At 40.4% G+C, this 26,351-nt stretch overlaps 1 protein-coding gene across 4 annotated transcripts in view; it reads right to left on the bottom strand.

Annotated features, from left to right (window-relative positions):
• LOC121533712 (rab GTPase-activating protein 1-like) overlaps positions 1 to 26,351 on the bottom strand; it is a 170,347-nt gene that overhangs the window by 97,381 nt on the left and 46,615 nt on the right. For all 4 annotated transcript variants that reach the window (XM_041839880.2, XM_041839882.2, XM_041839883.2 and 1 more), the window contains exons 12-13: positions 15,706 to 15,799; positions 14,813 to 14,963 (exon numbers count right to left, since the gene is read on the bottom strand). In XM_041839880.2, the coding sequence (XP_041695814.2) occupies positions 14,813 to 14,963; positions 15,706 to 15,799 (245 nt within the window). The remainder of the gene's footprint in view (positions 1 to 14,812; positions 14,964 to 15,705; positions 15,800 to 26,351) is intronic.

The following is a 26,351-nucleotide window of genomic DNA, read 5'->3' as shown; positions in this document are numbered from 1 at the left end:
CCTCCAGAAACGACAGAACAAATAATGCAACAAATATTGTGGTTAAATTCAAATATACTAATTGACAAAAAACCTTTATTTTTTGACAGAATGTTTAAAAAAGGTATAATCTTCGTAAATGATATCATCGGTAGGACTGGTGGAGTTATGTCGCACATGCAGCTAACAAAAACATATGGAAATGTCTGCTCTACCCAAAATTACAACCAAATAATTGCAGCCTTACCGCAAAAGTGGAAGAGGAAAGTTGAAGGGGGGAGAAAGTAAGGAACTTGTCTGTCGGCCTTGCATTAAAGAACATAATTGGTTAAGGAAAACTGTGATAAATAAAAAAAGTATATCAGTTTCACTTAAGGACCAAAGGATTGACAGCAGTCCCATATAGATTGCAAAATAGTTGGGAAGAGATCTTTGACGTACCGATCCCATGGCATAGTGTTTATGAACTGACACGAAAAACGACACCGGATTCAAAAATTAGAATCTTTCAATTTAAATTATTATATAAAATTCTTGCTACCAATAGAATGTTATTTATATGGGGGATACAATCTTCCCAGCTCTGCAGATTTTGCTGTGAAGAGATAGAATCATTAGATCATTTGTTTTGGTTCTGTCCATTTGTAGCTTGTTTTTGGACACAGGTCCAGGAATGGCTAAAGGATTGCAATATTTACCTGGAACTAACCTTGCAGATAGCATTACTGGGTGATCTGAAAAGTCATAGTCAATCAATCAATAATATAATAATACTTTTAGCAAAAATGTTTATTTTTAATTCACAATCTGTAGAAGCAATGAGAATAGAAAGGTTCAGAACTTTTGTAAAACATCACAGTATGGTTGAAATATATATGGCAAATAGAAATCCTATATGGATGGTGTTAAGAGATAGATGGGAGGTATTGAATAGAGTTGAAGGATGGGACTAATAACAAATAACAACAAATAATAACAAAGATAGCTAATAATGTAAGCATACTGTGTCCATAATAAGTATATAGGTTGTATGTTGGGAGCTTTTGGGAAAGAGCACAGTTAGAAAGATATGGCATTTAGAAGCAAACCGGATGGACATCATGAAAATGATCGGAGAGGTTGAGAGTAGAAGAAGTTTAGGAGCAAAAAAATAAATATATATATATATATAGATATAGATATAGATAGATATAGAATTATTGTAAAATTAACTCTGTCTATAAGGTGTAGATAGTAAGTATAGACCGGAAGTAGAGGCCTGGGCGTTGTTGTTCACTAATTTACTCCAAGTAGGGAAAGGATGGTGGGGTTGAAAAGTAATAAAGGGGAATATATATATAAAAAATAAAAAAAACATGGGGGATTGGAAGTGATGCAGACAATTACATTGATAGAAGATACAATCTATCTGCAATATTAAGCTGATCCATCCCCCCGAAAAAAATGAAAAAAAATAAAAATAAAAATACAAAAAAAAAATGAAAAAAAAAAAAATGAAAAAAAAACAAAAAAACAAGAGAATGCTCATCCAGATGCGGCGCTCCTAGTGGCCGGGGACTTTAATGCAGGAAAACTTAAATCCATTTTACCTAATTTCTACCAGCATGTTACATGTACAACCAAAGAGAAAAATAAAATAACTCTAGACCACCTTTACTCCACACACAGAAACATGTACAAAGCTCTCCCTCACACTCCATTTGGCAAATCTGACCATAATTCTATCCTCCTGATTCCTGCTTACAAGCAAAAACTCAAGCAGGAAGTACTAGTGACTCGCTCAATACAGAAGTGGTCTGATGACGTGGATGCCAAGCTACAGCCTTGCTAGTACAGACTGGAATATGTTCCGGTATTCATTCGATGGCATTGAGGAGTATACCACATCAGTCACCAGCTTCATCAATAAGTGCATCAATGATTTCATCCCCACAGTGACCGTACGTACATATCCCAACAAGAAGCCATGGATTACAGGCAACATCTGCTCTGAGCTAAAGGCTAGAGCTTCCGCTTTCAAGGAGCGGGACACTAATCCGGACGCTTATAAGAAATACAGCTTTGCCCTCCGACGAACCATCAAACAGGCAAAGCATCAATACAGGACTAAGATTGAATCCTACAACACCGGCTCTGACGCTTGTCAGATGTGGCAGGGCCTGGAAACTGTTATGATTACAAAGGGAAACCCAGCCGCGAGCTGCCCAATGACGCGACCCTACCAGACGAGCTAAATGCCTTCAATGCTCGCTTCGAGGCAAGCAACACTGAACCATGCATGAGAGCAACAGCTGTTCCGGACGACTGTGTGATCACGCTCTCCGTAGCCGATGTGAGTATTCAGAAGGCCGCAGGGCCAGACGGATTACCAGGACACGTACTCAGAGCATGCGCTGACCAACTGGCAAGTGTCTTCACTGACATTTTCAACCTCACACTGACCGAGTCTGTAATTCCTATGTTTCAAGCAGACCACCATAGTCCCTGTGCCCAAGAACGCCAAGGTAACCTGCCAAAATGACTACCGCCTCGTAGCACTCACGTCGGTAGCCATGAAGTGCTTTGAAAGGCTGGTCATGGCTCACATCAACACCATCATCCCAGAAACCCTAGACCCACTACAATTCGCATACCGACCCAACAGATCCAAAGATTACGCAATCTCTATTGCACTCCACACTGCCTTTTCCCACCTGGACAAAAGCAACACCTACGTGAGAATGCTGTTCGTTGACTACAGCTCAGCGTTCAACACCATAGTGCCCTCAAAGCTCATCACTAAGCTAAGAACCCTGGGACTAAACACCTCCCTCTGCAATTTGATCCTGGACTTCCTGGCAGGCCATCCCCAGGTGGTAAGGGTAGGCAACAACCCATTGCCAAGCTAATCCTCAACACGAGGGCCCCTCAGGGGTGCGTGCTTAGTCCCCTCCTATACTCCCTGTTCACCCACGACTGCATGGACACGCACAACTCAAACACCATCATTAAGTTTGCCAACGACACAACGGTGGTAGGCCTGATCACCTACAACGATGAGACAGCCCACAGGGAGGTCAGAGATCTGGCAGTGTGGTGCCATGACAACAACCTCTCCCTCAACGTGAGCAAGACAAAAGAGCTCATCGTGGACTACAGAAAAGGGGGGCCGAGCTCCTATTTGTCACAAAATATGCACGCAGCTATCGCTACTATACCCTCAATTTTCTTGATCTCCTTCTTGTTACAATTATTATTATGATCATCATTATAATAATAAGTAAGGTCATTATCATTTGTAGGCTTTGTACAGCAGCCTTGTATAACCACCATCGAGCTGTAGGCCTAAGTGCGCGTCCTGTTCAGTCTTAATACCGTAATTTACTTAGGATTATATTTCAATATATAGGCTACTGTATCAATCAATCAATCAACCATTCATTCATACCATCACACAGCATATGAGACATGAATGCTTTGAAATGCAATCAAGCATTTTAGTTTTTTAATTAAATAAGGGAGCTTTGAATAATTAGACTAAACAACAAATAAAACGCAATTCACGAATGCATGCTGTTTTTAGTCTGCTGTAATAAAGGCTTTATATTAAAAGAAAATATTAGAACATACTCTCTGCTACACTTATTTATTTAGTGTTGTTTACACTTTCAAATGGTCAGAAAAAAGTATAATATTGTAATTATTAACAGCAACTGTTTGGCACATAATTCTCATGCAAAGCTTGCTCCTATACACTTATTTTTCCACACCATTGCACCATTGAGAGCATCCTGACTGGTTGCATCACTGCTTGGTATAGTAACTGCTCGGCATCCGACCGCAAGGCGCTACAGAGGGCAGTGCGTATGGCCCAGTACATCACTGGGGCCAAGCTACCTGCCATCTAGGACCTAAGCGATTTTATGTAATTAGATCGCCATTAACTTGTAAATAATGATCTTGTTGTGAGTTTATTAACCTGTAATAATTAATCAAAATTAGCTAAGGTTAAGACGTTGTCAGCTATAATATAGTCATTATTTGAAATGGCTAGCCAGCTAACTTAACGTTAGCTAGCTAGCCAACAAGCTAGAAACTAGAAAGTTGCTTTTAGTTGCCTGGTTTGATAGATTGACATATTCTAAATTCATTTTTAAAAACAGATGGGTTTGTTGGTGTTAAAATACACCAGTTATGCTATTTTGGACCACCAGGCTACTGATGTCATGCAGCCTGTCATTTTTGTGTTTATACTTTTTCATAACGACAAGTTTGATGTCGGACGACAATATAATGTTCATGTCACTGCAACAACTGTCTACAGACATGTCGATAGACGTAGTATAAACCAGCCTTTAGTCTTTAAATCTTTGGTTGTTTAGCACATGGCCTCACGTGAATCTTTAAAGAGAGTGGTGGGGCTAAGGCTTAAGAGGGTGGGAACGATGCTGAATGGGTGTAGACAAAGGGCTCTCCAATAAGTGTACCAAAACATTCATTTACATTTTTTTTTACATTTTTAGTCAGTGGGGTTACAAGTTTATTAACTTTCCAAATCAGAATTACTTTCCCATTGTTCCTCAACTGTAGTGTATGATATACAATTTTCTAGCTCTGAGACTACTTTCATCCAAAGTAAAAAACACAATTTCAATTGCTACAGTGGGGGAAAAAAGTATTTAGTCAGCCACCAATTGTGCAAGTTCTCCCACTTAGAAAGATGTGAGAGGCCTGTAATATTCATCATAGGTACACGTCAACTATGACAGACAAATTGAGGGAAAAAAATCCAGAAAATCACATTGTAGGATTTTTAATGAATTTATTTGCAAATTATGGTGGAAAATAAGTATTTGGTCACCTACAAACAAGCAAGATTTCTGGCTCTCACAGACCTGTAACTTCTTCTTTAATAGGCTCCTCTGTCCTCCACTCGTTACCTGTATTAATGGCACCTGTTTGAACTTGTTATCAGTATAAAAGACACCTGTCCACAACCTCAAACAGTCACACTCCAAACTCCACTATGGCCAAGACCAAAGAGCTGTCAAAGGACACCAGAAACAAAATTGTAGACCTGCACCAGGCTGGGAAGACTGAATCTGCAATAGGTAAGCAGCTTGGTTTGAAGAAATCAACTGTGGGAGCAATTATTAGGAAATGGAAGACATACAAGACCACTGATAATCTCCCTCGATCTGGGGCTCCACGCAAGATCTCACCCCGTGGGGTCAAAATGATCACAAGAACGGTGAGCAAAAATCCCAGAACCACACGGGGGGACCTAGTGAATGACCTGCAGAGAGCTGGGACCAAAGTAACAAAGCCTACCATCAGTAACACACTACGCCGCCAGGGACTCAAATCCTGCAGTGCAAGACTTGTCCCCCTGCTTAAGCCAGTACATGTCCAGGCCCGTCTGAAGTTTGCTAGAGTGCATTTGGATGATCCAGAAGAGGATTGGGAGAATGTCATATGGTCAGATGAAACCAAAATAACTTTTTGGTAAAAACTCAACTCGTCGTGTTTGGAGGACAAAGAATGCTGAGTTGCATCCAAAGAACACCATACCTACTGTGAAGCATGGGGGTGGAAACATCATGCTTTGGGGCTGTTTTTCTGCAAAGGGACCAGGATGACTGATCCGTGTAAAGGAAAGAATGAATGGGGCCATGTATCGTGAGATTTTGAGTGAAAACCTCCTTCCATCAGCAAGGGCATTGAAGATGAAACGTGGCTGGGTCTTTCAGCATGACAATGATCCCAAACACACTGCCCGGGAAACGAAGGAGTGGCTTCGTAAGAAGCATTTCAAGGTCCTGGAGTGGCCTAGCCAGTCTCCAGATCTCTACCCCATAGAAAATCTTTGGAGGGAGTTGAAAGTCCGTGTTGCCCAGCGACAGCCCCAAAACATCACTGCTCTAGAGGAGATCTGCATGGAGGAATGGGCCAAAATACCAGCAACAGTGTGTGAAAACCTTGTGAAGACTTACAGAAAACGTTTGACCTGTGTCATTGCCAACAAAGGGTATATAACAAAGTATTGAGAAACTTTTGTTATTGACCAAATACTTATTTTCCACCATAATTTGCAAATAAATTCATAAAAAATCCTACAATGTGATTTTCTGGATATTTTTTTCTCAGTTTGTCTGTCATAGTTGACGTGTACCTATGATGAAAATTACAGGCCTCTCTCATCTTTTTAAGTGGGAGAACTTGCACAATTGGTGGCTGACTAAATACTTTTTTTCCCCACTGTACATAGGACCGAATACAGGTGGTCGGTCACATATTAACTCAATTACCTCGAGTAACCTGTATCCCCGCACATTGACTCAGTACCAGTATCCCCTGTATATAGCCCCGTAATTGTTATTTTATTGTGTTACTTTTTTTCTTACTTTAGTTTATTTCATTTTATTTATTTATTTGTGCAAATATTTTATTTAAAAAATGCTGCATTGTTGGTTAAGGGCTTGTAAGTAAGCATTTCACTGTAAGATCTACACCTGCTGTATTTGGTCCATGTGACAAATACAATCTGATTTGATTTGATCTGATGAGCTGCGTTACCTGCGTTACCTGCTCGGCTCTGGCGGAGTCACAATGGTGCTTTGCAGTGGCAAAAGATGTGATGCGAGATTGGTGCTGCTTGTCCCCCTCCAAGATAAGCATTGTGTACTTAATAAGCATATGATTTCTCATGGAGCTAGTTGTGATGTGAAAGAAAAGCTTAATATTGCATAGGTGCATAGCCTATGGCCTTTGTTAAATTAGCAGACAAGAAGCTCTTATTTCCTGAGCCCTTATCACATTCAAGACGCATCTATTTTACAGTAAAAATAAAATGAAAAATCCAAATGAAAAAAGCTCCCAGTGCGAAGTGATGCTTATCTCGCATCTGGAAAAGTAATTATAAGTGATCATTTGAAATGGCTCAATTTGGCGAGTTCTTTCAGGGTTGCAAACTAATGTTCTTATTTTCGATATACAGGCGTTCGATTTAGTTTATTCTGCCTGTCTTTAGAATTTTCTAAATGGATTAACAATTCCACATTGAACACTGCATGGTGATGAATTATGGCCACGACATCTGTTTGGTGAGTAGGCCTAGGCATAATGATTCTGATGAAAATACGCTTTATTTAATTTTTTGTCATTTAGCAGACACTCTTATCCAGAGCGACTTACAGCAGTGAGTGCATACATTTTCATATTTGTTTGTACTGGTCCCCCATGGGAATCGAACCCACAACCCTGGCGTTGCAAGTGCCATGCTCTACCAACTGAGCCACAGTTGGTAATTTTTGCATATTTTCAGAGTGGAACCTGTCTATGTTTAGGGGGTTATAGCCTAGGCTAACCAATTATAAAATTGCACTAGTTCGCAAAGTAGCCTACATGCAATTATTCCAAAACTGCAGCTCATGGTTGGAACACACATTTCCGTACATTAATCAACCAGACCATTTCGATTTTGTGATAAAACTGTCGTCATTTAGCAAGGAATGTAGCTTGTGTATCCCATCAGTTAGATACGTTTTCTAGAGGCATTTATTTCTGTAGGCCTAACGGGAGCTTGTGTGCGCACTAAGCACGCGTGTGTGAGGGAGTGGTCGGAACGCAATTGAGTGATTGAGACACTGACGGCAAAAGGAATTTAGGGAGAAACACTGTGTGATGCTTGGCTTGTTGGTTTTTTTGTGCCCCGCAAATGCACATGTACAAATGGAACACTAGATTCAACGCAAATTAAAGTTGTCTTAAATACAAATAAATAAACAAAAATCTGGACAACACTTCACTTGCCTTACAGGCACATTCCACAAAATAGATACATTTTTTAAACTGTAAAACTATCTCAGGTTAAAGATCGAGTTTTGATGTCCGTTCGAGTACTCGATTACTCATGCCCATCCCTACATAGAAATTAAGGTTAAATGTCAAGAGAGTGATACAGTTAAACCCAGGGTACTGAGGTCATTCAACAAATAAAGAGTGTACTGTGTAGTGAAAAAATACAATAAGGATAATTATGTAATTTAAATGGTTGTAATTGAATTCTACTTTATCCACTACTACATAATACTGTGAAAATTGTAGCTATATTTACCTTTTTTACTACTGTTTTATACAACTTTCTTTTTCCATTAAGCTCTTAGCTTATATTATTATGTGTCAGGGAAAGCTCATTGGATTCCCAGTTGCGCCCTTGGCTTTTGCTTGGGCCTCAGTCTGATCCGAAGACAGTCAGAGAGCTGTTGTGATGTGGCCTTCACACTCAGTTTTGGGCTTTGGCGTGTTTCTCCCTAATACAAACTGTAATTTATGTGTCAGCAGCACTGAGCACAGCATGGCTCCGCGCCCGTACAAATACAACACACTGATCTTATGAAGAGCGAAAAGATCTGTTCGGCGGGGGCTAAAAATGCAACATCCATCCTATATCCCAGATGAACAACACGTGAAAAAATCTACAGCCATTCCTTCCCCACCTTCTCCATTGTGTTATTTGGTGTCAAACGGCAAAACGAAGCATGTGTTTCTCAGACGAGAAATCAAATCTCTTGTTTTTCAGGTTAGTGATTCTTCAGGGGTTGAAGACAAAGCATGGCATGCACTGTTAATGGAGGCTACTGGTCTGTGTGAATGGGAGTTGAGTAAATGAAGGTGGTGGGTTGCATTAAAGTCCATGTAGTGCTGGAGGGGGGGGATGTGAACAGGACTGCATTGTGAGGAGGGGGGGTTGGGGGCCTGGTGGGTGGGCTGTGGCCCAGCAGTGCAGCTGGCCTGGAGACACTGAGGGGGGTATTGTGAGTGACAGATACTCACTGAGCCCAAGGGCACTTCTCATGCAGAAAGGGATGACAGCTCGGAAACTGAACACAGAGGTAGCTATGGCTGGAACAATGACAGAGAAGACAGGGCTGAAACCCAGAGGAATTCCAGAGATGAATTTGATGGAAGGAGAAGTGTAGATTATCTATTTGAATATGTGAAATGAAAAAGAGATTTACATAACCGTATCACCTGCACAGGCTGAAAGAGTCTAACGCAAGAGACATGCAACAATTCAGGATTGCCTCTTGCAGGGTTCATACACATTTTGACAGATGGAATTTCATGACTTTGAACCCAATTTCCATTACCAACAATTGGCAGCGTCTCTATGTACGTATAAAAAAGTAAGCATTTTCTCAGAACAGGAATGATTTCGTATCGACACTGGGAGGCGGCTCTCTCATGTACCATCTCCTGTCGTTGAGCAAGGCAATTAACCCCCCAAAAAGTAGAATACCTGTTAGGCAACTGTATAAAACATGTGGTCAACAATCAGACTGGAGAGCTACTGGGTGTGCAGGCTTGTCACACGTCAGAGCCAGTTTATCAAGGCTCGGTTGAGCAGCTCATTCCTAAAATGTGGTTTGTTAGAGCGGGACTGGAATAAAAGCCTGCACACCCATTAGCTCTCCTGGAGGATGGTTGACCACCCTTGATATAAAACATTGCAACTTACAACCAAACGTTTTATACCTTTTGAAATAATTTGCTCATTCAATATATCAAAGATCAAATGGCTATGGTAGGCACCAAATAATTTTATTGAGTTGAAGCAAGCCCACAAATGTTCAGGAAATGTACCTTTTCTAGTTTAGTCATATTTATCTTCGCTACATTAGAAGTGTTTACTTTGCAGGCTGACTAGCATCTATTGAGTTGCAATGTCCCATATGTTGGACGCCCAACTCAACTGGAAGTATCTACAAAACAAGTTTTGAAGCCACATAGCCTAATCCAAAAGAAAGGCTACATCTAATCTTTATTCCTAAAATGAATGTTCACGATTCATAAATTATTATTTTGATTCACCACGATTGAAACGAATCCCAACTAATACAATGGCAAAGTGAATTGTTCGTTTCGTCATAAAAATAAATAAAAATGAATCATTCAAAAAAAGTAAATCAACTTTGTATGGTCGAATGTCGGTTGAAAACTATTTTGGGACAAGACAAAAACACTAATACATGTTAATAATAGCTAAACCGTTAACTAAAGGGCACAAGATACGTTTTGAATTGGGTACCTAGTTAATCTGTTCTCTATCATATGTTATAGGCTTACCTGCTGTTGCAATGTCCGACTGTCTCTCTTTCCTTGAGCTAAGCCCACTCGTCTCGCACTACGCAGGTGATGCGCACAAACACAGATGTGCTAGTGTCATTATGATCCTGGCTGATATGTTGATTTTTATCTGATTGATAAAATATTTAAAACCTGTCCCTAAATAAATTACATTGACAGAAATTATTAAATTAATTTCCATGACTTTTCCAAAACTTTTCAGATTTGATCATTTTCCAAAACTTGTACAGGCCTGGAAACACAATTTAAAACTTCCATGACATTCCTGGATTTTCATAACCGTACGAACACTGCTCTTGGTGCAATTGAGCACAGTAACCATTTAAATAGATATGTTACCAAAATTCCATCTTAATGAAATTATCTTAACACCTAATCTAGCAAGTAGTCTATTGACCAGGGAAGTAGGCGACTTGAGATCTGTTTATTTACATAGCATTTTAGGATTAGCATTTTTGAGGCCAATCAATGGGAGCTTAGCTCTGTCAGCCTTCAAACCAAGTTGTGGCAATGTGATAGTCGAAAGATGTAAATATTTGTATGGACAAATTAGTACAGCCTGACAAAGTTAATCATGAATAATATCTTATTACCATAGTAACAACAAAATGATCAATTAGTTCAAAGAGCAGCAAAGCCAAGCCAGTATCCGGGAGCATCATATTAGAAGGATCTAAATCAGACAGAACAGAATATGGGCACGGAAGAGCATCACAAGTAGAACGAACTCAACTCCAAGCATGTTTCCATGGCAGCTCATCCCAGTGAACATTTGTACAGCATTGTCTGTGGGTCTGATTCATTCTAGTCCGACTCTCTACACTGCTGATGCTACCTTTGATTGCAGAGACTCACTAAATACCACTGCAAAGCTAGCTGGAGTGTGGGCCAAATGTGACAAAAATGGAGCTGAAGCACTTTGAGAAAGACAAAGATCCCTCATCGAAGACTTAATTACATGCTTCATAAAGACTGAACTGTTGTTCATTACGGGTCTGAGTGGAAGAGAATGCGTTAGTGGGATCCAGGTGAGAATTGAAAGTGGCACAGCCTCTGAAGATAACAGTTTTACCCCTGAAAGGGGACAGTCTGTTAGTACCAACTGTGGCTTGAGCTGTAGTATAAGTTTTTCATGTTTCATACATTCATACAGGCTCTTTACAAAAAAAAATACAGTATAGTGCATCACTGCAATTGTAAAAATAGTAATTATCAAATGTTTTATTCTTCTCATAGTACATTTGAGATATAAAATAGGCCTAGTAAGCAAATAATTGAAATATTGATAATGATGTCAATTTAAGTTTTGTGAATCGTGAAATACCTCAATCACAGAGACGAAAAATCAATCTTCATTCTGGCAAAACAATCATTTCTTTCCACAGACATCAGTGACTTCCAATCTCAGAGACAGGCCAACACCACAATGTTTGAGACCTCCAATTTGAACCTCCATCCAACTTTTGTCATTGGTTTTGATTGATCCAGACAGAGGAACTCTAACTCTAATGTGAATTGGCAGCACTACAGCGTAAGTGCCTTTCTGAGGAGCAGACTCCAAATAGCTTTCAATCTTTTTTAAGCCATGGTTCGACAGCAGCACACCTTTGAAAGATCACACAGGGAGAGTAAAAGGTTGTGAAAATGTACGTTTCACGCATACTCCCAGCACAGTGCCACACAGACTGGGAACTGAGTTATTTGCAATTTAGCAATAATCTGAAGACCGACACCTAGGACGAGTGTGTGCGTGTGTGAATGTGTGCAGACTGCATGTAATGTTAAAGTAAAGAGGGTATGACACTTAACCATATCAAAACTGATATCCAGGAGTTAGGCAACCAGGGAAACACAAAAAAATATACACAAAAATCCTGTTCTGAGAAAATGCTTGTTTGAAAGGACATTCAGCCAAGTGTCTTTTTGCCAAAAAATATATATATAGCAAAACGTTTTTTAAAATTCAAACATGAATTGTTGCAGAGCAAAAGGCATGATTTGTCTGTCTCAGTACCCCAGACACCTGAGTATTAGCTTTGATTAAGTCAATGGCAACTTGCCAGATAATGTTTCTTATACTGTACATGTCCTACCAGAAACATTCACTGTGAGCCTCAACGAATTACTCTACGCATCACATACACAACAGCAGAGAACAGCCCTCTCTCCTTCCAAGAAATCCCTTTTCCTGCATTAGAACCCAGCATTGTATCTTCTTGTCTAGTGCCACATGCAATTATGTGTCACTGTCAATTATGAGTGTCACCGTCAGAAAGCAGAGTGAAATGTGCCCTGATTTATACCCCCATAACCAACCACGGCACAATTACTTGGGATTCAAATCAGCATTAGAATCATCATCGACTGGAGACCGGCCCATTAATAACGCAGACATCGAGCCCTACGACACTACGTCCCCCCTCCCCCCACCCTGGGATATTCGCTGGCTATTAATAGCACCGGCCAACCAGTCTATCAATATCATTACATCCAATAAGGAAGGGAGCCCACTCAAAGAATTACAATGAATGAGTGAGCGCTCACCAGGACATTTTCTGTCACATAACCTGCCTTACGTAAGCTAGTGTAGTGGTATATTTAGCAGCTCATCTAGACTGCTGCTATTTTCTGCCTCCATGGGAGGCAAGGTAAGGCGGCTGGGGCGGGCAGAGAGAGAGAAAGAGAGAGAGAGAACTGAGGCTCTGGGTAAATGTACACTGCCAGGCAAGAGACAACGACAGCCCAGCATAAATACATGTCAAAGGAGAAGCCTGTTCCGTTCCATTCTTTCATTTCGTCCGAATCGCCTCTTCGACTTTCTATCGTTTTATTTTTTTATGCCCCATGCGCGAGCGGTAACCTTTAGTTTATGGATCCATTTTACCTCTCTTTACCCATCTCTCGTCAATCCCTCTATTTCAGGCTAATTATTACTGAGTGTGTTGTATTTTAAGCCCTTTCTTCTCCTGAAAGGAATGAGTATTGTTTTATACATAAAAGTGAGGGGCTGTCGCCTAGTTATTCTCCTCACATGTCCTCATGCAAAAAAAACATCAACATATTAGTCACTTTAGAATTAGCTCTGAGGTAGTAAAATCCTGGCTGCTCCAAAATAGATTTTGTGCCATTATATACCAGCCGTTGGATAAGAGACTGAGGAGAGACCAGTCAAGGGGCTGTGGGTAAGCCTGGCTGGGGGTTAGCCTACAGCTATGGGTTATGTGGGTGTTAGCTGTCGGACAGCTTACAGGGAAGGATGCTTTACATTAGTTGTGGCATTTTAGTGCTAGGACGACAGTGGGGCCTCTCTGTCTGACACATCGTCTCCACAAGCCCCACACTGGGTGATAGAACAGTGATCTGTGAAGTAAAGGAGGTCACACACTGACAGGGCTACTGCCTAGTAGCACACCTCGCTAGAACATGTTAGGGTTAGGATGCCAGAGATACACTACTGTACATCTCTGAATGCTGGAGAAATAAACGTATCATTATATTACTTTTGTTCTACCACATACTATAGACATACATTTTGTACTTCTGCAGCAAGAGCTTGACAATTTTATATTTATCTAAAGCTAATAGTAAACTGAATTGCATTTAAATTCTAGCATGCAGTAGGTCCTACATTTGAGTTTGAACCTTTTCTAAAGTCTAGATTTGATGCTCTCTACGGGTTGTTGTCAGACACCCAAATCTGAGTGTCCCCATGTCCCTTCCCTATCCCCTTGTCAAACCAAATCTAAAAAATAATTATTTCACCACGAGGACTGTGTTAAATTGTGCCAGTGTCAACAATAGTCCCTTTTTACTGTGGGAAAATTCCTGCCATCACCCATACTTGGCATCAGAACCAGCATACCTCCAAGAGCAACATAAGAGAATTAGCTAAATGCACACCAACTCTGCTCGCTGTGGGATCAGACCATCCACATTCAAGTTGAACTGAAATGATCTGGCAAATTCAAGTTGAACTGAAATGATCTGGCAATTCAAGTTGAACTGAAATTATCTAGCAAATTCAAGTTGAACTGAAATTATGATGTTTCAATGCTGTTTCTATGTCATTTCCAAATTGTGTGGACAATGAAGTTTTTCCAATTCTAAAATGGCAGGCTCTTTATGGAGCTAATTTACTGGCCAGTTGTGACAGTCCTTCAGTCTCTCCAGTGGAACGAGGGACAACTGCAAGGTGACATCTACTGCAATAGTTATAAGAGATTCCCTGCAGGGCACATGCATTTAAATCATTACTACACTTTCACGACAACAAGTTGAAGAGCATGTTTTTCACACCAACGTCTAAGGATTGTCTCAATCTCTACACTCGAAATGACAATTTGCATGATGGTTATATAGTACACGTATTTGACTAACTTCTGTTCATTTCTGCAACACTTACATTCTCATCACAGCCAACATGCAGCCATTTTGAAGGCAACTTCACAACCTCTACACTTCAGACAACAGAACTGGAGAGAGTGTACATTCAAATACATGTGGGAATCAATAATTGTGTGCGAGTGCGTGTGTTTGAGCATGTGAGTCATTGAGCACAGCATGTGTGTGTGAGTGAGGTGTTAGTGTATCTGTAAACATCTTTGTGTGTGAGATTATGTCGATAAATAGGTGTGGGCTTGTGTGTGTACCATCGTATGTGTGTGTGTATCAGTGTTCAAGCATGCGTGTGTCTTTCTCTCCTTACCTTGGTGATGAGGATGCGGTATTTCTCCAGCAGGGCCTGGTCACTTTGGCAGCCTGAGAGAAGCTGCCAGACCTCAGCCCTGAGGGCCTCGGGGACCCCAGGCTTCACCAGCGCCGTCAGGCCCTTCGGCCGCACAGACAGGTTCCCATGCCTGACACACAACACAGAGGTAGTTAAGAATCTGATATACATTAAGAAATTGGGTTCTATTCTTCATACAACAGCAAAACGTATCGGGGTAAGGCCATCTACAGTACAGGCATGGGATATCCATTATCAACGTTGCGTTCCGGGGATCTGTTTTTATGAGGATTGAAATGGAGGCCCCTTAATGTTATTATTATGTGACCATATGAAAGCAACGTGTGGTAATGCAAACAATTTCACATTATTATCTTCATGTAGTGGAGGAAAAACGGGGCGCTTCAGAAAATGTATACATTGAATGTGTTTCAATCAAATAATTAAGCAGTTATCTACATCTTTCTGTTAGACTTACATTTGGTCTCTTGTGAGGTACTCATATGGTTACAGTTACAAAGCATATAGAGAAGATAATGACGTGTATATGACAGTCACATAAAGAGTGTCGTTGTACATCAATAACCGATTAATTTGAGTTGAACACTTTCACTTCAAAGCGCTTTGAGACCTTGCGAAAGATGCAGCCATATAGTACATACAGTATAACTTTTTATGTCATGCATATGAAGGCTTTATGAATGTTTTATGAATGCTACATATCACTACTGTAGGTAAAGTGTTCCCATGCATGCAATCCATCATCATCATCATCCTCCTCAGCTCAATGATTCTGATGATTGCGTACATTTTCAGTACAACTGCCCAACTGAACTGTGGTCATCATGACTGCCACTCCCTGTGAGTCTTACCATCTGTTGAGGATTCCACCCCAGGACTCCAGAATCTTCTCAGGGCAGTCCTTGGACACATCACCGGTCCCACTGGAGATCTCACTGTCACTATCTGCAGAAGACACAAGGACTACAGTTTAATATCAGAGCCCAGTTTGTCATCTCTGGCTCATCAGAAACAACCAGTCTTGTATTATTAGAGGTTTGTGATTCGTGAACAATACTGAATGTATATGCTATTATTCAGGGTTTGAATTACAGCAGGGCTAGGAGGTTCTGTATAAGAATTGAAATATCAATATGAGCCCCACCCACAATCAAAGATAACAACATGGGGCAACCCATAGAGACTTCGGACATTTCAGAGTCAATGTATCATTTGAACACTGCTATTATTGTTAAACTAACAATTAGATGTATCCATTTCTAATTTGAAATCAAACTGAAATGGAAGTTATAAAATTATAAAACGTGACGCCGCTACATTAGTACAGTGTTAGCCAGAGCTGCTGTGAACTGAGCTGACTACTGCTCTCCTCTCATGATGGAGAGGCTGGTGGATGTGATGAGCTGTGATTCCCAATAACAGCTGAGAGAAGTACCCCTGATTGTATTTTAAACACACACACAGACCTCAGTCTGGCTCACACACTCGAGTGTGATGGGGTCTGAAGCAGATCTGGCTGTCTCACACACTGAGTGGCTGTGGAGCAGACAGCTCCATGCGGGCAGGGTGACGGGCTACACAGGAAAAAACATCATACAGTGCCTTCCGAAAGTATTCACACCCTTGACTTTTTCCACATTTTGTTGTGTTACAAAGTAGGATTAAAATGGATTTAATTGTAATTTGTTGTCAACGAGCTAACACAAAATACTCTAACGTCAAAGTGGAAATGTTTTATTATTGGAAAATAATTTGGCACGATTACAGCTGTGAGTCTTTCTGGGTAAGTCTAAGAGCTTTGCATACCTGAATTGTACAATATTTTCCCATTATTCTTCAAAATAAATATTCTAGCTCTGTCAAGTTGCTCATTGCTAGACAGCCATTTTCAAGTTTTGCCATAGATTTTCAAGCAGATTTAAGTCAAAACTGTAACTAGGTCAGGAACATTCAACGTCGTCTTGGTAAGCAACTCCAGTGTATATTTGGCCTTGAGTTTTAGGTTATTGTCCTGGTGAAAGGTGGATTTGTCTTCCAGTGTCTGTTGGAAAGCAGACTGAACCAAGTTTTCCTGTAGGATTTTGCCTGTGCTTAGCTCTATTCCGTTTCTTTTTATAAAAAAAAAACCTCTGTAGTCCTTGCCGATGACAACCATAACCATAACACGATGCAGCTACCACCATGCTTGAAAATATCAAGAGCGGTACTCAGTAATGTGTTGTGTTTTGTATTTGCCCCAAACATAACGCTTTGTATTCAGGACAAAAAGTTAATTTCTTTGCCACATCTTTTGCATTATTACTTTAGTGCCTTATAGCAAACAGTATGCTTTTGAATATTTGTATTCTGTAAAGGCTTTCTTCTTTACACTGTCATTTAGGTTAGTATTGTGGAGTAACTACAATGTTGTTGATTCATCCTCAGTTTTCTCCTATCACAGCCATTGAACTCTGTAACAGTTTTAAAATCACCATTGGCTTCATGGTGAAATCCCTTAGCGGTTTCCTTCCTCTCCGGCAACTAAGTTAGGAAGGATGCCTGTATCTTTGTAGTGACGTGGTGTATTGATAGACCATCCAAAGTGTAATTAACAACTACACCATGCTCAAATGGATATTCAATGTCTGCTTCTTTTATTTTTACCCATCTACGATTGGAAAACCTCCCTGGTCTTTGTGGTTGAATCTGTGCTTGAAATTCACTGCTCGACTTAGGGACTTACAGATAATTGTATGTGTGGGGTACAGAGATGAGGTAGTCATTAAAAAAATCATGTTAAACACTATTATTGCACCCAGAGTGAATCCATGCCACTTATGTGACTTATTAAGCACATTTTTACTCCTGAACTTATTTTAGGCTTGCCATAACAAAAGGGTTGAATACCTATTGACTCAAGAAATTTCAGCTTTTCATTTTAAATTAATTTGTAAACATTTCTAAAAACATAATTCCACTTTGACATTATGGGGTATTGTGTGTTGATCAGTGACACAAAATCTCAATTTAATCCATTTGAAATGCAGGCTAACAAAATGTGCAAAAGGTCAAGGGGTGTGAATACTTTCTGAAGGCACAGTATCCACTATAACCGCTAGCATCGCTATAGAAAGTTAGCCAAAGAGACTTCCAGTACTGCTATGTTTCGTTTTTTTAAGTAACAGGCCTATGTTTGTAGTATCAAGCAGCCCTCAGCATGGTTGCACTGGATCTGCTCTAAGCAGTGAGAGGTCTGTTGGGACATTGAGTATGGCTCTAGTCTAGAGTGTGACACCACTGGTGTTAAGCTTCATGTTACGACTCAAGTCAATGGAAAAATGTGTGTAGACCATTAGGTTTACACAGGTCATGAAGCCCATATTGTCTCAGAGATACATATAAAAAATATACAGAATAAAAAAAATATACAAAAAACATGCATATGTATGCAACAAGGCACTAAAGTAATACTGCAAAGGAACACACTTTTTGGCCTAAATGCAAAGCCTTATGTTTGGGGTAAATCCAACACAACACATCACTGAGTAACTGCCTCCTTATTTTCAAGCATGGTAGTGGCTGCATCAAGGTATGGGTATGTTTGACATCTACCAAAGACTGGGATGAAAAACAGGATGGAGCTAAGCACAGGCAAAATCCTAGGAGGAAAACCTGCTTCAATCTGCTTAACACCAGACACCGGGAGAGGAATTCATCTTTCAGCAGGACAATAACCTACAACACAAAGCCAAACCTACACTGGAGTTGCTTAGCAAGAAGACCCTGAGCGGCCAAGTTACAGTATTGACAAATCTGATTGAAAATCTATGGCAAGACTTAAATTGCTATCTAGTTCTGATACCAAACACGTTGATAGAGCATCAAGAACTTCGAAAAGAATAATGGGCAAATATTGCACAATACAGGTGTGCAAAGCTCTTAAGAGACTTACCCAAGAAGACTCACAAATATATTTAACATGTTTTGACTCAGGGGGATGAATACTTATCTAATCAAGGTATATGAGTGTTATTTTCCATTCATCGTTAAAGAAAAACTATTTTTCTTCCACTTTGACAGAGTATTTTGTGTAGATCGTTGACAAAAAATGAGAATTAAATACGTTTTAATCTCACTTTGCAACAAAATGTTGAGAAATCTAAGGTGGGTGTAGACTTTCTATAGGTACTGTATCTCAGACTACATACACTAATGTATATCTCAAACAATATGCAGAGTATATTGTCTTACTCAAATGCATAGAAAGCCTATATATATCTCACAAACTACACTGAGAGCACAAAACATTAGGAACACCTTCCTAATATTGAGTTGCACGCCCTTTCGCCCTCAGAAAAGCTTTAATTCGTCGGGGCATGGACTACAAGGTGTCGAAAACAGGTACGATGGCCCATGTTGACTCTAATGCTTCCCACAGTTGTGTGAAGTTGGCTGGATGTCCTTTGGGTGGTGGACCATTCTTGATAAGCGTGAAAAACACAGCAGTGTTGCAGTTCTTGACAAAAACCGGTGCGCCTGGCACCTACTACCGTATCCCGTTCAAAGGCACTGAAATATTTTGTCTTGCCCATTCACCCTCTAAATGGCACACAATACACAATCCATGTCTCAATTGTCTCAAAGCTTAAAAGTATTTCTTTAACCTGTCTCATCCCTTTCATCTACACTAATTGAAGTGGATTTAACAAGTGACATCAATAAGAGATCATCGCTTTCACCTGGATTCACCTGGTCAGCAATGTTCCCTCTAATTTGTTTGGTACTGAGCAAATTTCTGGTCTGCTGAGCGCAAACATGCAACTTCAAGCACGCGTTTACTGTGAACACTGAGGCTCTACCCGCTTTAAATTATAGTTTTAACAGTGGCCAAGTAGGCTACTGTGGCTATTTGATCATTATGTGGGCCTACCAGAGTGGTCTACCATCAAAAACAATGGAGAAAATGCATCCTATTACATTTTAACATGGAAATAGCTCTTCTATCATTCAGCCTACAGTAGCAGCCAATGTGTGGTGCTCAATGTAGTCCTACATTCCATGAGACATTTGAAGAAAACATGCAGGGCTTGACCTTAACCTGTTTATCCACTTGTCATTCAGACAAGGAGGTGACTGAAAATGTTGTTGTGTTGTTTGATGCAAGAAACCTATTTACAAAATAAAATGCATTATTATTCCCATACCATTATTACAGAGAATAAGACAAATTATGCTATCCTCTGCCTATTGGCTACTACAAGCCTGTCTCAAAATGCAACACTGCCCCTTTAAGACAAAAAAAAAAGCTATTTACCTGACTCTCTTTTCAAAGATGTCTAGAAATGTACACGTTTTGTGCTCTTCTAGGAATCAATCATTCCCCTATTGCTGCCTACAAATGTTCTATAACTGGGCTAACAACTCACTAACTAGCAAAGGATATGAACAAAATGTGCACACGTGGCTACATGCAGCTCTCGCTTTAACTTCAAAACAAGCGAGAGCTACTCACGACCGCTCATACTGTAAACACAGTCCAGTTCAAAGTAAACGGCACAGATCCATATATGGCAATGGTCTATTTGCATATAGGCCTACTGCAGTTCTGATTGGTTATGCCACACCGGTCTGTGTAGAGTATGGGCTGAGTCGTGCGTGTCAATGCAATAAAATCCTACTCTGATGTGTTCTGCCTACAATAAAATCTCTTGCATAGTTTTGTTTTAGTATGTTGCAAAGGGAAACGTTGATAGTGTTAACAGGGAAAACTGTAGAACAGTGGTCACCAACCTTTTGAGTCAAGATCACTTTGAGTCAAAATGCAAGCCGAGATCTACCGCTCAGATTTTTTTAAACATGACTTAAAAAACGTAAGCCAATGCAACATTAACCAATTAAAACAGTACTGTAGCAATGAGGTTTGCGCAGTAAGCTAAAGGCCCAATACATTATCACTGCATATTGGCTTTGCTTGAATTGCCCTGCCAATGTATTGTTGTTCGGGCCATTTTTCCCCAATTATATTTCAAAACTTGAGGTAGGCTATATGATCACACCGGTAATAGATCCGTTGTTGTACTACTTGTGAGGCACAGCTGAGTGACCATACATTTAAATAATTTGCTTTTGATTTTACTGGGCTGATGGTGCCTACATCGGACGGTCAGTCTCAGCGGAGAGAGAGAGCAGCAGACTAAGGGTCCGCTCTCGATTTCCTCCACTGACACTGACCAAAAAGGGACACAGTCTTCCAGCTAACGGCAATACTCAAGTCGCACCGCATTATTTCTGCATCATGCACAAATTCATGTCGTTACTCATATGAACAGAGAAAGTGAAATATTCCTCGATATTCAAAAAGACGCAAGCTGCTAATAATAACAACGCAAGCCTATCGATTTTATTCTGCTGCAGTGCTTGTAGTAGCACTGAGTGGAAATAGGAAGAAAGCACATTTTAAGGCTTATAAAAGTGTTGAATACAAAGTGTTGACAGTGCTGAGTAAGAACTTAAACATGAACTCACTCCTAAAAACAGCATCTCTTTGCTGTATTCGTTGAAAGTCTCTCTCTAGTCATGGTTTTAAACGTTTTCAAATCTCACACAGTCTCAACTTTGCTGTTGCTTTCTTTTATGCCTGCTACTTTACTGCAGACACGGTCATCTAAGCCATCCGATTGGCGAACGATAGGGCTATAGTGCACATGATTCCCGGGACCACCGGGAAGGCAGAATCTGTACCTTCAGACACATGAAATGGTTCAAAATGGCAACAGTTGGGAGACATTCCGGGTCACATTGCTGCACATTGTAATTTACATGAACACAAGAAAATGCATGTGCACGTGTGACTGGGGAGAAATGTGCAGGCAGAAGCATCCTCACACACACTGGGAAAGCATTCAGTCCAGTCTACAATGGCGGCTGACCTCCAGCTAGAAAGCCCTGAATGGCTTTCTTTTCACGCCGCCTCCACCGACAGCTGCAACGCAGCAGAGCATTTAGAAATGCCTGTACATTTAATATGAATGGCTTCTCCTCCCTGGCAAGGCTTTTTTAACACAGCGCCGGCCTTGGAGAGCGCCTCTCTACCGCCAAGGAGGTGACAACACGGTTCAAAAGACAGGTGTGGGCGGACTTCTCACTCAAAAGCGACTATTATTCTTTTTGGAGTTGCAATGGAATGGTACCACTTCAGCAGAGCAGAGTTAGGTACAGTAGAATGTAGAAAATGTACCCAGAGCACTTGCAAGCTGTAACCGACTGTATTGATGCGCTGTAAATGTACTTATTGTAGGTTTCCCTGGATAACAAGGCTTGCTAACAAAAAACTTGTTTAAAGAGGATTCCAACCTCTTACAATCAAGAACCCATCAAGTAAGAATCGGCTTGCTGTCACGGAAAAAATGGAGAAATGCCGTGTTGGAAAAGATGAGCTTGCGGGAAGCCAGAAAAGCCACCTCTGTTTACATTGTTGGATCATTGGAATGTGTGTTCTGGGCACCTTTGGAGTCCAAATGGTGATGTTATTTCTCCTGTTTTTCCCGCATTCAAAAAGGCCCAATTATGGCAAAAAAATATTTGGTTCTAACTTATAACCTGCAGTGGCCATCAACAGCGAGCCTTTTGGGGTTAAAGGTGTTTGATACAGAGGTGGAACCACATGTTCAAGTGGTGCCGCAAAATTCACGTGTCTTTTCTGGGGCCTGGAGTTTTTCCTGATCTCATGACAAAATATAATAATAACAATAATAACAATAATAATAATAACAATAAAAATAAAGCTTCTCTTTTCATCTGTGCTATGACTATACGGCTGGGTTTTTTCTTGTCGGCTCATATGAATTTGAAACACTCATGGCCTAAGGTGGATCAAACCCTTACAAACTACCACAAACCTTGTTGTTATTCATTCTGAATATGATATCAAAAGAGCCAGAGACAACAACTTCAAATGGACAACACACAAGCTTGTTAGCTAGCTAGCGCTGGTCTAGCTCTCAAACTCTAGGCGGCATTATGTGTAATGTAATTGAAGTGAGAGTCATGATCAAGGGCTAGCTCTGGTCCAACGTTAGTTAAGCCAACTCTCTGAAGTTCAACAACATTCAAATTTCCTTCATAGAAGCCGCTCCTCTGTAGGTATAATTCTGTGGGCTTAATTCAGATAGCTAATGCATGTCATAACAACAAGATGCCCAGCGCTTCATGCCCAGCGCTGTCCTCACCCGAGAAATGTCAGTCGCATCTCGCACCCTACACTACAATTGTCTGTCCAATGCATGCATACATAACTTTCCCGCTCCGTAACAAGCTGCTCTATCCATTGGTGAAGTAATTTAATGTCGAGCTAAATATTTTTTATTTCAGAGGTTTAAAAAGGAACTGAATGGAACAATATGAACCATTACTTTTTGGTGGGTTTGAACCGGTTCAGAATTTTATTTTGCTGGTCAGAACAGTGGAACGGAATAAAAAATATATATGTTTCTGTTCAGAATGAAACGATTGAAAAATAATTTATGTTCCCACCACTGATTAAAAGTAAGAAAAACTGAGATGGGGTAGCCAGAGATGGGGTATTTTCTTGCTCCCCAAGTCACAGTGAATATCACAGTGTTTAAAAACGACTATTTTTTTTTGTTGAGCAATGGCATCAGGTAGAACTTAACATTCTATTTTTTTCTACAAAACATACAGTTTTCACATATGTAGACACTGGTATTGTGCTGGAGATACTGAAAATGCAGTTGAAAATTGGTGGAATTGCCCTTTAAGCAGTGGACAAAAAAGAAAGTTGAACATTATTTTTTTCCATTTGCTGTCATAAAACCTATTTGTTCATCTGATTACAGTGTTATTCTGTAATGATTAATTCAACACTATACACAGAATTTTTTTTAATGTGTAAATTATAAAATATATTATTTCATCAGTGTTCTTCTGTAATTATTCCTATTCCGGTCTCCTTTTCACCTTATTAAACACCTCTCAATACATTTACATTTACATTTTAGTAATTTAGCAGACGCTCTTATCCAGAGCGACTTACAGTTAGTGCATACATTATTTTTTATACCCCCCGTGGGAATCGAACACACAACCCTGGCGTTGCAAACGCCATGCTCTACCAACTGAGCTACATCCCTGCCGGCCATTCCCTCCCCTACCCTGGACAACGCTGGGCCAATTGTGCGCCGCCCCATGGGTCTCCCGGTCGCGGCCGGCTACGACAGAGCCTGGATTCGAACCAGGATCTCTAGTGACACAGCTAGCACTGCGATGCAGTGCCTTAGACCACTGCGCCACTCGGGAGAATACAATACATCTCAATAGGTGATCCAGGTATCCTCAAGACATGGCACAAGTTGGGTGTGGGCACAAGTTCTCTATTGCTCCTCTATTGTTCCTTCAGGATAGTAGTAAGCAAGGTTATGTGCTTTCTCATACATGTTTGTACATAGTGCGTAAGCAGGCATCTTATACCCTGCATAATTGTTTTTGCGCCCTTCCCCAGATCTGTGCCTCGACAATCCTGTCTCTGAGCTCTACGGACAATTCCTTCGATCTCATGGCTTGGTTTTGCTCTGACATGCACTGTCAACTGTGGGACCTTATATAGACAGGTGTGTGCCTTTCCAAATCATGTCCAATCAATTGAATTTACCACAGGTGGACTCCAATCAAGTTGTAGAAACATCTCAAAGACGATTAATGGAAACAGGATGCACCTGAGCTCAATTTTGAGTCTCACAGCAAAGGGTCTGAATACTTATGTAAATAAGGTATCTGTATTTTATTTGTAATACATTTGCTAAAGAATCTGTGTGTAGATTGATGAGGATTATTTTAAAAAAAAATCCATTTTAGAATAAGGCTGTAACGTAAAAAAAATGTAGAAAAAGGGAAGGGGTCTGAATACTTTCCGAATGCACTGTATATTCACAGGAGTACAGCCTCATTTTAAATGGATACTTCTACCTAATCCTAACCTTTCTTCCTCAGATTTTAAGTTATCACCCTGGACCTTAGTGGGGAAGCTGACGTCGTATAGCTATGCGATGACTAATCAAGGCTGCTATAGTGTCCACCGTGTTGGATGGGCTGTTTATACTAGCATGTGGTGGGATTGCTAAACACCCACATGGCGATCAGTGTTAGTGATCAAGCGTTCATTGTCTCTTTTGGGAAGGTCTCTTAAGAGTTTATTTCAGACTCTTTTATATAGGATTATTCTAGTAATCTATGGCGTCTATTTCTCTCATTATCAGGTCATTTATTCTCTCTCATGGTTTACCGGCAGATACCGTTAGACATAGCCTTCAGCTCAGATAGACTATTTGTAGGTTTCGATTATCAGGTCACTCTCACTGTGCACACTGCAGATGCATCAGCTACTGCTGAGCAATTTCAGTAGGACATTAGGCTATTTAGATGAGGTGGGTACGTAGCTAACATTTAGTTGTGGTTTTGCATTTGGGTTTTAGTAATACTGCATGTTTTTTGCTATTTAGATAAGGTGGGTACGTAGCTAACGTTTAGTCGCGTTTTGCGTTTTAGTAAAACTGCATGTTTTCTGCTATGTCATGGCTGAGCTGTGCCACTCTGCAGCAGTCGACTGTATGGTCTGCTCTCTGTACAATGTATTCTATTATATAACCATGTATGTCTTTTCTATTCCAAATTCAGTCAGGCAAAGTAGCTTGAGTTCACGTTAAGGCAATCGTGTTGCGTTTACAGTGCCTTCGGAAAGTATTCAGACCCATTGACTTTTTCCACATTTTGTGACGTTACAGCCTTATTCTAAAATGTTTTTTTTTTATCCTCAGCAATCTACAAACAATACCCCATAGTGACAAAGCGAAAACAGGTTTAGATTTATTTTTTGCATATTTCTTAAAAATAAAAAAACGTAAATATCTTATTAACATACACTACCAGTCAAAAGTTTGGACACACCTACTCATTCAAGGGTTTTTCTTTATTTTTACTATTTTTTACATTGTAGAATAGTGAAGACATCAAAAATATGAAATAACACATATGGAATCATGTAGTAACCAAATAGCCACCTTTACCTTGATGACAGCTTTACACACTCTTGGCATTCTCTCAACCAGCTTCACCTGGAATGCTTTTCCAACAGTCTTGAAGGAGTTCCCACATATGCTGAGCACTTGTTGGCTGATTTTTCTTCACTCTGCTGTCTGACTCATCCCAAACCATCTCAATTGGGTTGAGGTCAGGGGATTGTGGAGGCCAGGTCATCTGATGCAGCACTCCATCACTCTCCTTCTTGGTAAAATAGCCCTTACACAGCCTGGAGGTGTGTTGGGTCATTGTTCTGTTGAAAAACAAATGATAGTACCACTAAGCCCAAACCAGGCGGAATGGCGTATCGCTGTAGAATGCTGTGGTAGCCATGATGGTTAAGTGTGCCTTGAATTCTAAATAAATCACAGACAGTGTCAATAGCAAAGCACCCCCACACCATAACACCTCCTCCTCCATGCTTTAC

This window comes from Coregonus clupeaformis, chromosome 20 (genome assembly GCF_020615455.1).
Source record: "Coregonus clupeaformis isolate EN_2021a chromosome 20, ASM2061545v1, whole genome shotgun sequence".
Taxonomy (NCBI): domain Eukaryota; kingdom Metazoa; phylum Chordata; class Actinopteri; order Salmoniformes; family Salmonidae; genus Coregonus; species Coregonus clupeaformis.
The sequence above is the reverse complement of the archived record's forward strand: the minus strand, read 5'-3'. Positions and strand labels throughout refer to the sequence as shown.